Consider the following 15265-nt stretch of genomic DNA (forward strand, 5'->3'; position numbering starts at 1 on the left):
TCATCTGTTCTATTTCCCATTATGATCCAAAACTAGTTATCTGGATTATTCAATTCATTCGTTCAGTAATCAAATCCCTATGGCTATGTGATCTTGGGAAAATCATTTAACTTTTAGCTAGAACAGAGATGTTAAACTTTAGAAGCCAGTGTAGCCTGAAGATTACAATGCAATTAGAAGAGGTTTAACAAAATAAATAAAAATATAATACAAGGCAAATAATGTCAATTTGTGATTCTCTTCTATTTGAGTTTGAAGTCACTGATCTAAGAAGCTCTCTAAATCTTTAAGCTACAGAGGAGGTGACCACTTGCACTAATAGGAATTTCTTCACTTGAGAGTTACCCAAACCAATGAAATCACAAGCCTAGTCCCTTGTGTGGTAGTACCCTATGAAAGTACCTGCTTTCAAGGAGTTTAAATATCTGACAGGAGATAACACAAACACAAATAAGTAAATATACAAACAAAATATACAAAGTAAATTCTGTAGTAGAAGGAGCCACTTTTCTTTTTTTCTTTTACATATAAGTGTTTTAAGGATGCCAGTTCCACTTCTTATAGTAGCAAATACTGGTACTTGATGTACTAGCTCGATGGTGCAGTGAATATAGTATTGGGTCAAGAAGAGTCAGCTTCCTTAGTTCAAATCTGGCTCAGACACTTACTAGCTGTGTGACACTGGGTAAGTCACTTAACCCTGTTTGCCTTCGTTTCCTCATCTGAAAAATGAGCTGGAGAAGGAAATGGAAAATTACTCTAGTATTTTTGCTAAGAAAACCCCAAATGAGGTCATTGAAGAGTCAAATTCAACTGAAACAACTGAATAACAAGAAAAATTTTATTGTGCTATATCTGAATATAAAGAATATAGTGAAGCATAAGAAGACATAAACTGAAGGAAGGTTGATTAAGTAGCCAGGAAAACATACACAATAAGTAGAACAATATAAATGGAAACAAGAAACAACAAAACTGCATGCTGTATAACAATAATAATGACTGTGAAAGACAGAAGAGGAACAGCATCTTCTTTGCAGATACTGTTGATGGTGGAGGGTGCTATGGATAGGTAACACTGCATAGATTGTGAGACTGGTTATGCTATTATTGCCAAACTTTTTAACTTTGCCTCCTCCTGCAATTCCCTCTTCCAATTTCCTCCCTCTTCCAATCTCCCTTGTATTCTTTGTTATATAAGGGATGTTTTTCCAGGAAATGAAGGTGATATGAAACCAAAAAATAGCAACAAAAAATGTGCATGCGTGTGTATCTGTGTGTTGGGAGGAGTATGCTACTTCTGTTTCTAGAAACCTTAAAAAGGCCTTTTGGTCTTTAGTGTTTGAACATGTTAGTTTAATATTATTCAGCATACCATCATAGATCTAGAGAGGAACAGTACTTCAAACACCATTTAGATGAGAAAAGTGAAGCAGAGAGCTTAACTGGCTTGCCTAAAGTCATATAAGTATTAAGAAGGTACAATTTGAAACCAGGTTCTTGGATTCCAAATCATCTTGGATTTTGTCCACTGCAGCATATTGCTTTGATCATGCAGCCTGAAATTGGCTGATCAACTGCTAATTTTTTCTTCTGTTTTTCTATATTTACTTGATCTGTTTCAATTTATTTCTCTGAAAAGTTGATATGGAATGATTTAATAAAAAATGAGACATTGGTAATTTAAAAGCAGATATAGCTTCATTTCACGAACTTTATTTATATTTTCACAACTTACAAATTATCTTTTAATTTCCTTCTGAATTATAGGTATATTAACACATGTATATGAAATCTACATAATCTTTTAAAACCTTATTTGGTATATCTCATATTTTTGGTATATAGAAGTTCACCTTTTTTTTTCCCGATGCAATATGACACATATTTAATGTATTTTAGGTTTGTTCTATAGGAATCATTCACATTTTAAAAATTAGGAATGGGATATCTAATAACACATGAAATTAAAAAAATCTGGCTTTGAGTTAGTACATATAGCTATCTTCATAAATTCAAATGAACATAACAGTGTATATACTTAAGTGAAGTACATGAATGGGCACATTCCAAATGCATTCTATGAATAGCTTGCTTTTCATTTTGGTGGTTATAAGTCCATTTGCCTCAAGATATACCAGAAAAATACTTCCAGAAATAGAAAGATCATATATGAATGACAAAGCTTCTATGTCTTTTATTCTCCTTTGAAACGAGGGGGTCTTTTTTCTTTAAAAGCCAGAAGACCTTCAAGTCTGTCTTTAGTTGGAATAGTCTAAGAACAACAAAATAATGGGGTAAGTGCTAAAATGACAGGTCAGTGGGAAAAATAAATAAACTCTATGGAGGTTTTAAAACAAGTTTCAGATTGTATAAATTATATGAGAAGAAAAGCAAAAGAAAAGATACCATAATAATTTTCAAAATTCTCTAAGTTATTTCCCCTTCAAGTTTAGTTTGATGGCTTTTCCCTCTTTGATATATGAAAATGTCTATTTCTAAATTGCTTTATTCAGAAAACAATAAGTAATCATTAAGAAGGTGGAAGCTACATTTTCAGAACAATACAAAAATATATTTTGCTTTTTTAGGTAAATATAGAATGACCTAAAATGAATTTAAATTTTGTGAAGAAAAATGATAAAATTCATATGATTTATACATTGTATCTATTTTTCACTGCCAAAGTAAATGTACTTTTAAAAAATAGACTGGGAAAGGACTGAAAACTATAGTTCATTCAACTGAAATGTTTAACAATTAGGAAGTTTAATATTAATAGCTAGATAACTAATCAGAAAACTGAATTCTGCTCAAAGAACAATATTCTAATTTAATCTTGATATAGAACAGTGGTGTCAAACTCAATACAAAAAGGTCTCTCACAACTGCATCTTAACTTAGAAAACCACAAATTAATATTATCCATGTTTTATTTATTTTGGTAAACATTTCCCAAATACATTTTATTTGATTAGTGCCAGCACAGGGAATATAGGTTCCAGGTTCCTTTTGCCTTGAGTTTGACACTCTGGTGTAGGATAAGATCTATATTAGACCAAATGGCCAGATTACTTATATAAATATACATAACACAAATCTAGACATTTAAGAAGTTTTCATAATTAACATATTCTAGTAAAAAAATTTGGGTGGTAAAGGAATTCAATGGAAAGACTAAAGAATTAAAAAGTGTTCATTTTAATCTATTTTATTCTCTTGCTGGTGTTATTTATATTAAATCAACAAATAATAATAAAAATAATTATGACCACCAACTATACTAATTAATTAATAAGAATAAACAGGAAAATTTTTTTTTCCTTTTGGAAGCTTACATCCTATTATTATTAAATATTATTTTAAAAAAATATTGAAACATAATTTAACTTTAAAAATTACCTGAGCATAACAGGCTTCTTCTATTGCTAAACCTGTGACTAAGTCCACCTGGGGAAAAAGATATTATTTATTTTAGAAAGAAATAACATATTATACTTATAGTACAATCCAATTAATTATTTTATCCTCCCAGAATTAGAAAAATAATACTGGAACATAAGAAACATTTTTGAATTTTCAAATATTGACTATTTTGCAACCATTAGAAATTCTATTTACTAAAATAATCTTTTAAAAACAAGTTCAGATAAGTTATATGTTCTCTTAGTCCTAGAAGGAAAGTATTTCTCTTCATCTCTTCCTATAATTTAATTCACAGTATATATCCTGGTCAAACCAAAGGTTGTCTAAGGTGGGATGGAGAAATAGGTCAAAGAAAATGAGAAGACTGAGGAACTGAGTGATTAGTGTATTTGAAAGTGAGTCATTGAGGTTTCCTATTATAAGGGCAGAAGTTGGAAAGAAGAGAAAAATGAGAGCCATGTAACAAGTTCACTGAGGAAGGAAGGAGAGTGACCTGGGGTCTGTAAACAACAGTTATCAGGATTTTGATTGGGTAGTAAATGTGAACAGCATAAATCTCAAAGTAAAAAAGGTTACTGAGTGATGGAGCCAAGGAGAAAATCTGGAAGTGGCAATGGGAAGCAAGGAGTATCTCAACTAGTAAACTGAGGAACACAAATGAGGGTAAAGGCAGTACTGGAAAGAGTGGCCATAGAGTCAGTGTCATTAATGGGAAGCCTGGCTTGACTAAGAGATAGTAGATGAAAGAAGTGGGAATAGGCATTCTAAAATGAATAGTGGAAAGGTTAGATGGACTTAGGTTGAAAATTTGGGGTGGGAGGGCTGAAAAGATGAGAACAAATAATCAAATAGTGGGGGGTTGGGTGGAGAAAGGAGTTTAGATGATGATCTAAAAGAGTTACCATTTGCTCCCCACTACCACTTTTAAGATTCTACCTTTACTCAGTAACTTCTCTTCCTTTGAAGTTTAGGCTATTCACATCTACCATCGAGTCAATCTGATGTGAAGGGTATGATCAGGTATGAAAATGGTCACTCAGAAGAGAGACTCAATTCCCAATTGAAAGAAATCTGAGTTTGAGTTGGAGCTAAGTACAATATGAGAGGAAGCACATGGCCAGATGGTCAGTCCTGCTTTTCAACTCCTCATCTCTTCAAAGAATGTAGATTAAGAAAGAAAAAAATACAGCTGGGAAATCAAGACCAACTTGCAAAGCAGGAGGAAGAAGTGTTGTGGTCCACCAACATTTTTCTTTCTCTTTAAGAGACAAATACAGAGGGAGATGGAAAACTTCTCATCAAAGGCAAAGATGTTCTTTGCACTAGAGGTGCTCCATATATCAATTGGGAGACAGAACTAGCAGCAGGAGCTAAAGACTGCCTTGTGTTGACACAGATGAAAGTAGGTGCTTTAAAATAGTGGAGATAGGCCTCCATGCAGTCCTCCCTCAAGAGACACAAGAGACATACTTGCAAATAATTCTTATTTCTAAATATGAAAAAGATTCCATATATGTACATACACTTTGTATGTGTGTGAAATGAAACTTTAGATAGAGTAAGTTGAAGCAATGACTTCTTCCCAATTTAAATGTTTCTCTTCTAGTTTTATCAGTGTTGGGTTTCTTTTGAGGAGAACAGACTTAGTCAAAATTGTCCTTTTTAAATTCTGTGTTTCTCTCTCTAGTGTGGTCATGCACTGTTTATACTATCCAATCCCTTATATATTCCTTCATTTAAAAAGTGCCTTTTTATATCTAGGGCACATAACCATTTAGAGCTTATCTTGTTACATGGTATAATGTATAGAGCTAAAGCTAATTTCTGACAGACTGCTGTTCAGCTTTTCTAGTAGTTTTTGTCAAATAATAATGAGTCCTTATTGCTGTAGCTAAAGCCTTTGGGTTTACTGAACACTAAGATGCTAGGTTGATTTGCTTCCATGTGTTGTATACCTAATTTATTTCTCAGATCCAAAATAAAAAATTGTTAAATGGTTCCAAATTATTTTAATGATAATTGGTTTATAGTATAGTTCAGATCTGGTTGTACTATGCCCTCTTCCTTCCTACTTAAATTTCCGTGGAATTTATAACTTTTTATTTCTCTAGATGAATTTTTTCCTTTCCTTTCTTATCTTAAAAAATTCTACCAAATGACCTTTTGGAAGTTTTGAATTGTATGGTACTATATAAGTACAGTGATTTAGGGGGCATTACCCTCTTTATTATACTAGCTTGTCCAAATAAAGAACAAGTACTATTTCTCCAATTAGTTATGTCTCCATTTGTATAAAGAGGTTTTGTTGTTCTATTTATAAAGTTTCTATGTTAGTAGACAGACTCTCAAATGTTTTAGAAATTGTATTGATACTTTAAATAAAATTTCTCTTCTTGCTGCTTCCTTTGGAGTTTTGTTGGTAAAGAAAAGCAATAAAATATGTAGTTATTTTATGTCCTGCTATTTTGCTAAATTTATTGTTTCCATTAATTTTTAGTTAATCTATAGCATTCTTTAAGCTATCATATCACCTTCGAAATTTAATAATTTGGGGTTTTTTTCTGTGTCTGGATTATTTAAATCCTTTGTGTTTTTCTTTAATTTTATATATAAATTATACATTTTAAAATATTCACCCATTTTATCTGTTTTATTGGCACATCCTTGAATAATTTTTCCATGATTTTCTGATTGGGACATCTTGTTACTTAGGCCCTTGGTTTTGTTTTTTTTTTCCTTTCTGGTCTTCAATAATTCCAATAAACCCAAATTCTCTTTTTGATCTTGATGTACCATATATGGTACATGATTCTCTTTTTGATCTTGATGTACCATATATGGTACATGATGTACCATATATATTTTTTCTATAAACTTAGGGAGTCATTAATTTCTATATGGTCCATTCTAATTATTTAGGAGTCTCATACTTGATAAGAGTACTTTTGTACCTCTTATGCTAAATAGTTACTTTTTTTTTTCTCCAAGTCTTTTCTCTGTAGCTCTTATTTCTTTTCTGTTTCTTTTTTCCTCCTAGCTCTCTTTCATTTAAAATCTTTCACCTTAAAATTATTTTTTAAACTCTTGCTTCATTTTTTCTAGGAATTCTAATTTTTTTGTATCCTAGTTATGTTTTTCTTTAAGGGCTTACTCATAGGTGTATCTGGAATTATACTCCTGAGTTTCTGTCTTGGGCATCCCTAGTATCGTAATATCTATTTCTTTTTCTTACTTATTTTGGGGCTTTGTATTAATGTCAAATTATGTGCACTTCTGGTGGTGTTTTGATGTCTAAAGGTCCTGGCCTATCTGGTGTTCTGCTGCTGGGGATCAGAGGTAATAGTGCTACTCCTGAAGTCTGCTTCTAAGATCTTCTCCATGGTTTAGAGAGATAATGCCATGACATTATTCTGATACTGATAATTGATTCCATGATTCCTTCTTCCCTGGGGCACTAACTTACAGGGTCTAACCATGCCTAGGTTTGAGGGACAGCATGGCTGTTCTCTGCCTAGGGACTAAGTTAAAGGTCCCTTGAGAAAGAGGTGTAGTCTCTGTACCCTGGAGTGAATATGAGATTCCAAACTTCATCACAGGATCAGAGTAACAGCCCTTTCCTCTTTTGAGGATTGGGAAACTAATCTCAGCACACACCAGTTCTACAATTCCTGCTTTGTGGTTTGAATTTTTTATTTTGTAATGGAAAAAATGATCCACTGTGATTTTTTCTTAATTTCTGATCACTACCTTAGTTTGCTGCATGTCTGAGGTTTTTGTTGCAATTGTTGCAGAGAAATCTATGTTGCTCGTCTTCCTACTCTATAATCTTGGCAAGTTTCTCTAATACTGCTCCAGATAGATGTTTTCTAAGGTCTTGTTCACAGTCTTCATTTTTTACTTTCTTCTAATATATACTTCCTTGATTGTAAATCTTATCCATTTCCTGATTCAGCTATCATCTCTTTGTATTTCATATCTCTGAAACTGAAATCTGGGAAAGATCTTAGATTAAAAAGGCCAAGGTCTTCCACTGTATCTGGGGCCATCTCCAGTCATCTTGAGGGATGTTTTGCCACTGGATTCCAATGACTCTGGAGAAGAGAGTGAGGCGGATGACTCTGCACAGACCTTCATCACTTAAAGCCAATTCACTGTCCTATACTAGTCCAGAAAACTACTCACCCTGATTTCTAAACTATTAAAACTACTTTCTTACAAAGATTTTTGTTTAGTACTCTCTTTTTTGAAAAAAAAAATATTTTTCCTCAGTTATACGGAAAACAATTTTAAACATTTGGTTTAAAATTTTTAGTTCAAGATACTTTCCCTTCCTCTCTCCTTACCCCTACAATGGAAGGTACATGTGAAGTTATGCAAAACATTTCCATAAGTCATGTTGCAAAAGAAAACACAGAATTTCCCTCCCCCCAGAAAAAACTCAAGAAAAATAAGTATGAGTCTATCTATAGTCAGACACAATCAGTTCTTTCTCTAGATATGGATAGCATTTTTCATCATAAGTTCTTCACGTTAGTCTTGGTCATTATATTGCTGAGAATAGCAAAGACATTCAAGGATGATCATCTTATAATATTGCTATTACTTTATTCACAGTATATTTCATTTTTCATGAGCTCATAGAAGTCTTTCCAGGTTTTTCTGACAGCATTCTACTTGTCATTTCATGTAGCACAATGGTATTCCATCATAATTACATACCACAGTTTATCCAATTTCCTCCCAATTGATGTGCATCCCCTCAATTTCCAATTCTTTGCCCCCAGAAAAAAGCTGGTATAAATAATTTTGTATATAGAGGTCCTTTTCCTTATAAAAAAATCTCTTTCGGAATTTATGCCTAGTTGCGGTGTTATTAGGTTAAAGAATATTCAGATTTTATATTTAAAGGCTATTTGTAAAATGCCCTTTGGGCATAGTTCATATCTTATGATCATTTCTCAATTGGGGAATAGCTCTTTTTTTTTTTAATTATAAATTTGACTTAATTATATGTTTGACAAACGAGGCCTTTATCAGAGAACTTACTTCAAAATCCTGTTCACAATTTCTATTGCCAACAATTCTCTCCCTTTTTTTATCCTTTCCCTCCTGAAAAGTGTTTTACTTCTGACTACCCCCTCCCCCAATACACTCTGCCTTCTATCACCCTCATTCCTTTTCATATCCCCTTCTCCTCTTACTTTTCTATAGGGTAAGATGATTTTCTATATCCATTTGAATGTTTATGTTATTCTTGGAGTCAATTCTGATGAATAAGGTTCACTCTCTCCCTTACCCCTCCCTCTTTCATTCCCTCTAGTGTAAAACCTTTTTCTTGCCTCTTTTATGGCAAATAATTTATGCCATTTCACCTCTCCCTTCCCCCCACTATATTCCTCTCCCATTCCTTAATTCTAATTTTTTTAGACATTATCTCTTCATATTCAACTCATGCCTGTTCTAGTTGCCCTAATAATAAGAATGTTCTTATAAGTTATAAGTATCATCCTTCCATGTAGGAATGTAAGCAGATGAATATTATTAAGTCCCTTTTATGATATTTCTTTCCTTATTACCTCCTTATGCTTCTCCTGCATCCTATATTTAAAAAATCAAATTTTCTATTCAGCTTTGGTCTTTTCATCATGAATGCTTGAAAGTTTTCTATTTCACTGAATATTATTCACTCTTTCCCCTGAAGGATTATATTCAGTTTTGAAGAGTAGTGATTCTTGGTGGCAGTCCTAGCTTCTTTACTCTCTGAATATCATATTTCAAGTCCTCATATGTAGAAGCTGCTAAATCTTGTGTTATCTTGATAGTGACTCCCTATTCTTCTTGACCTGGGAATTTTGGAATTTGGTTATCATATTCCTGGGAATTTTCATTTTGGGATTTCTTTCAAGAAGTGATCAATTAATTCTTTCAATTTCTATTTTATTCTCTGGTTCTAGAATATTAGAACAGTTTTCCTTTATAATTTCTTGAAAGGTAATATTAAGGACTTTTTGTTGATCATGGTTTTCAAGTAGTCCAATAATGTAGAGGGCTGAAACTATTGAGTCGATGCACTGAGGTCAGGACTGCAGAGCACTTGAGGCTAACTACTGGCAATACTCTATGGGCATATTCTTGGAAAATGGTCCTTTCCACTATCCGTGCTGGCTCAATGATTGGTGTATACAGAGGATTGTAGGAGGGACTAGGGGTGGAGTAAGACTAGCCAGGGTCACACTTGGGCAGCAGACAAGGGAGAAGGCAGTTGCGGAGATTATACTTCCATCCTGTTCAATCCTGCATCTAAGGACCAAGAACAAAGACTGAGGACTTTTGCTTATCCTGACTCTGACTGATTCTGAAGTATCCTGGGTGCTAGCACAGTCGTCACACAATAATTTAAAAAATCTCTCTCCTGGATATATTTTCCAGGTCAGTTGTTTTTTCCAATGAACTATTTCCCATTGTTCCTGCCTCCCCCCTCCCTCTGCCTTTTTTTGTTTTTGTTTTTGTTTTTTTTTTTTTTTTTGTCTGTTTTATTGTTTCTTGATTTTTCAGTTTCTGTTGGCTCAATTCTAATTTTTAAGGATTTATTTTCCTCAATGAGCTTTTGGACTTCTTTTTCCATTTGGCTAATTCTTCATTGTCTTTTTGTATTTCCTTTTGCATCACTCTCATTTCTCTTCCCAGTTTTCTTTCTACATCTTTTATTTGATTTTCCAAATCCCGTTTGAGTTCTTCCATGGATTGAGATCAATTATTATTTTTCTTAGAGACTCTGGATATAGGATTTGTGACTTTCTTATCTTCTGAGTATATTTTGATCTTCTTTGTAATGACAGTAGCTTTCTATGATCAGAATCTTTTTCAGTTGTTTGCTCATTTTCTCAGCTTATTTCTTGACTTTTAAGTTTGTTAAAAGTAGGGCTCTGTTTCCAAGGTGAAAGGTGCAATGTCTCAAGCTTCAGGTGTTTTGTATAGCTATTTTTATAACTCCTAGGGATATGTACATTTTCAGTTCTTTCAAGATGTTATGATCTAGAAAGAAGTGTTTTTACTATTCTCCTGACTTGTGCTTTGGTCTGTAAGCAACCACAATCACTCTTTTCTGCCCTGGAATTCTGAGGTCTCTATTCCATTGTGACTATAAGTTCTACTGCTCCTCCTTGTCCTGGGACTGTAACCTAATGGGCTAAGCAAAAGACTCTGCCCTCAGTGCTAGCAATGAGACCTCTCCAATTTCCTCTTAAGCATTTCTTTGACCTCCTTTCCATCTGTGGGCTGAGAGCTTTAGAAGCCATTGCTTTCAAGAAGCATTCAGAAGCTTCCAAGGCATGCTAGTTTGGTGGGCCAGGGCTGTGGTGATGTGGCCTGAGTCCAAATGACTCCACTCTCAGCTCTCTACTTCACTCAGACCTTTTCTGCTGACCTTCTAAGTTTGTCTTCAGCTAGAAAATTGCTTCACACTATCTTTTTGAGGGTTCTGATGGTCTAGAATTTGTTTAGTCATTAAAGGTATTTAGAAGGGTTTGGGGGAGAGCTCAGGCAAGTCCCTGCCTTTACTATGCCATCTTGGCTCCATCTCAAGAAAGCTTAAAAAAATTATAAATATTTACATCTTATTCTTCCCAAATATGTTAAACAATTTTTAACATTCATCTTTTAAATTTTTTGAGTTCTCAATTATCTCTCTCCTAGCCTCTCTCTATATACCCTTCATTGAGAAAGCAAGCAATCTGATATAGTTATATGAGTATAGTCATGTAACGTGTATCATCATATTAGTCATATCTACCTCCTTTACCCAACCCCAAATTCAAGAAGAATGAAGTTGGGGGAAAAAAAGTATGCTTCTATCTGCATTAACTCTATTAGTACTTCCTCTAGAAATGGATAGCAATTTTCTTCTTAAGTCCTTCAGAACTGTATTGGATATTGTATTATTGAGAATAGTTATACCACTGTTAGCTGATCACTGTACAATATTGTTATTACAGTATATAATTTTCTCTTAGTTCTACTTGTTTCACTTTCCATCAGTTTATGTAAGTTTTTTCAGTTTTTCCTGCTCATCATTTCTTATAGTACAATAATATTCCAACACAATTAAAATACCACATCTTGTTTTGCCATTCTCTAATTGACAGAAATCCCCTCAATTTCCAATTCTTGCCACTTTTTTAAAAAAGCGATTATATATACTTTTGTACATATAGGTCCCTAGTAGTGATATTGCTGAGTAAAAGGGTATGCAGTTTTATGGCCCTTTGGGAATAAATTCAAATTGCTCTCCAAAATGGATGGATCAATTCACAACTCTACCAACAGTGTATTAGTGCTTCAATTGTCCCAGTTCTCCTCCAACACTGTCATTTTTCTTTTGTTATATTAGTCAACATATAAGAGATATAAGGTTATACCTCAGAGTTGTTTTAATTTGCATCTGACTAATCAAAAGAGATTGAATATCTCTTTCATATGATTATAGAACTTGAATTGCTTTGTCTGAAAACTTCCTGTTCATATCCTTTGATCATTTATCAATTAGGGAATGGCTCTTTGTGTGTGTGTGTGTGTGTGTATTTTGAGAAATAAGGCCTTATCAGAGAAACTTGCTTTAAAATATTTTTCATGATTATGATTACTATCTGTGAATTTCCCTCTATTGATTTCCCTCCCCCTATTTATTCTACTCTCTCTCCTTTTACCTTATCCATCCTCAAAGGTGTTTTGCTTTTGAATACTGTCAACCCCAATAAACTTTTCCATTTGTCAGCCATTGCTTTTTATATACTGCTGTGTATTATTTGGATTGGCATCTTGTCACTCTCTTAGGCAGTGGGTCTGTAAACTTTTTTAATGCACACTGGTTATAAGTTAAAAAAAATAAACAATAAGTGGTCAAAGATAGTTCTCCACAAATTACAAATATCCATTAATGTTCTGAATCATTAAATAAAAAGAATATAAATCAAAACAACTTTGATGTTTTCACTTCACAACGAGCAAACTGGCAACGATGGTCAATGATGGAAGTATATAATGTTGGAGAGGTTGTGGGAAAACAAGCACACTAATATATCACTGGTGGAGCTTTGTTAGTCCAACCATTTTTCAAAGTAATTTGGAATTGTTTTACGATAACTTATTAATGTTCATACTCTCTGAATCAGATATCCTATGATTCAGCACATACCCAAAAGAAAGCAAAAATATAAATAATGAAAAAAAAAACACTTAAAAATATCTTTTGTGTTTACATTAACTATATTTTATAATATATATATATTTTTCCTCTATAACAAGTTAAAAGGAAAATAAGAATTTAGCAAAATCAACATAGTATCTACCTACTTATGAATGTTCCACAGTCATAATATCCCTTTCAAAGAAGGGAGGGAAATGCAATCTTATCTCTAAAACGAAACTTGATCTTAATTTCAGACCAGGTTAAATTTATTAAAAAGAATTATTATTCTGAACTTCACAAACACCAAGAAACTTGAACATATTCAGATACAAAGAACAGGAAAAGATGACTGTATATAAAACTATGGATAATCTCATTAATATATGCTTTTAAATAAAGCATATATTAATTCAGTTTATTATTTATTTATTATTAAATATATGCTTTATATTAAATTCAGTAAGTTAGTTTCAAAAATTGGTCCACTTGCCTTCGAGCCCCATTTTATTCACTTTTCTTTTTAAAAAATGCTCATCGGGGCAGTTTGAAGACTCTGGGTAAGCCACTTAACCCCAGGGGGGAAAAAAGCTAATTTCTTATCTTTCTTTCTCTCTGTCTCTCCACCCCCTTTCCCCTGTTTTGCTGTTGTTATCAGTAGCTTCCCTCTCTTCCAGTTCTTCCTTCTCCCCAATTAAAAAGAAAATTTAAAAATCTTCTTCCCACCCCAAACAGAGGTACACATATTGGCAATGTTTGACAATGTATGTCTCATAGATTATTTTGAAGTAGTAAAGAATTTGAAACAATAGGTGCCTGTTGAAAGCATCTCAAAAGAATATTTCACATTAATGTATTGGAACATTATTGTACTATAAGAAAGAAATATGGAAAATACAGAGAAGCAGTGGAAAACTTACATGAACTGGTGCAAAGTTCTAAACTAGGAGAGTAACACACAAGAATTGTAACAATGGACATGGAAAGAGCAACTGAAATAAAACTAAATGCTATATATTTTAATGACCAAACTTGGTCTCAAAAAAAAGATGAGAATGTAAATTTCTTATTTGCAGAGGCAGGTGACAATGAATATGGAACTTGATTAATGTGTTGCTTAGTTTTGTTTAATTGTTTTTTTCTCTTTTTTTTTTTAATAAAAGAGATGGCTTTTTTTTTTTTAATAAAGAATGGTTCTTTGAGTAGAGGATAGGAGAGGATATCAAAAGATATGAAAATTAAAAAAACAAAAATTATAAATGTTATTTTTACCTTGTTGCACAGATTAAGTATATTTAATGAGAATATATGCTGGTTTGGAGAGAACTACACGAACTGATGCTAAGTGAAATGAGCAGAACCAAGAGATCATTATATACGTCAACAACAATACTGTATGAAGATGTAATTTGATGGAAGCGGGTTTCTTTGACAAAGAGACCTAATTCAGTTTCAATTGCTCAATGATGGACAGAAGCAGCTACACCCAAAGGAAAAAAAAAAAAAAACACTGGGAAATGAATGTAAACTTTTTGCATTTTTGTTTTTCTTCCTGGGTTACTTCTACCTTCTGAATCCAATTCTCCCTGTGAAACAAGAAAACTGTTTGGATCTGCACACATACATTGTATCTAGGATATACTAGGACATATTCAACATATATAGGACTGCTTGCCATCTAGGGGAGTGGGTGGAGGGTGGGAGGGAAAAATCGGAACAGAAGTGAGTGCAAAGGATAATGTTGTAAAAAAAAAAAAAAAAAATATATTACCCAGGCATGGATTCTGTCAATAAAAAGTTACTATAAAAAAAAAAAAAAAAAAAAAAAAAAAAACAAAAAAAAAAAAAAAAAAAAAAGAGAGAGAATATATGCTGGTTAGAATACTATTATAACTTCTTGTCAAAATAGAAAAGGTAATCAAAAACTTGCCTTTTAAAAAAGAGAAACATAACACTCTAATGCTCAACGATACTTTTATGGATTTTACCTGCAGAAAACCAGAAAACCACTGTGTGGAGACAATGCTGGCATGTGATCATTTAAGGGTTAGAGATTTTTTGAAAGTTTGTTATTCTTATAGTTTCTGCTATGTAAATTCTTCATAGCAAGATATTCACTTTTTTCTAATCCTTGAGTCTAGAAATATGATCCATATCTCTTCTCATTTTTAAAAAATATATCTCTTTTCATTTTCCGATGACTCATTTCATAAATTTGAGGATTTGGCTAGATTTGTGGGTGCTGAAACTAAAGTAAATAAATCTCCTAAATATGTAAATCAATATGCAATCTAATAGATTTGAGAATTTCCTCCAAGCATTTAAATGCTTACTATGTATAAGAAATTATTCTAGGTCTAGGTCTAAACTAGAAATTATGCTAGGAAAAAAAATGAGAAATAACATAGTACAGTAGACTATGGAAGACTTGGGTTCAAATTAAGATACTTATATGTAACTCTGGGCAAGTCACTTAACTTCTTCAGCATTAATATTCTCCTCTGTAAAATAAGCGGGATTAGACTTAATAATCTCTAAAGTCCCTTCCAACTTTAAATACATAATTCTAGAAATTTATGAATGAGTCCCTGCCCTTAAATACAAAAGGGCAATTTTGAGAGGTACTTGGATATGGGATGACAGGATAGTAACTTC

At 32.9% G+C, this 15265-nt stretch overlaps 1 protein-coding gene across 4 annotated transcripts in view; it reads right to left on the reverse strand.

Annotated features, from left to right (window-relative positions):
* Positions 1–827: 827 nt before the first annotated feature.
* Positions 828–15265, reverse strand: part of AUH (AU RNA binding methylglutaconyl-CoA hydratase) — a 178584-nt gene continuing 164146 nt past the window's right edge. For 3 of the 4 annotated variants that reach the window (XM_031943784.1, XM_031943780.1, XM_031943774.1), the window contains 2 exons: positions 3403–3450; positions 828–2275 (listed from right to left, as the gene is read on the reverse strand). In XM_031943784.1, the coding sequence (XP_031799644.1) occupies positions 2198–2275; positions 3403–3450 (126 nt within the window). In that variant the 3' untranslated portion in view covers positions 828–2197. Of the gene's footprint in view, positions 2276–3396; positions 3451–15265 lie in introns of those variants that run through there. The other variant, XR_004230380.1, reaches the window with a different exon arrangement.

This window comes from Sarcophilus harrisii, chromosome 1 (genome assembly GCF_902635505.1).
Source record: "Sarcophilus harrisii chromosome 1, mSarHar1.11, whole genome shotgun sequence".
In the NCBI taxonomy this organism is placed as follows: domain Eukaryota; kingdom Metazoa; phylum Chordata; class Mammalia; order Dasyuromorphia; family Dasyuridae; genus Sarcophilus; species Sarcophilus harrisii.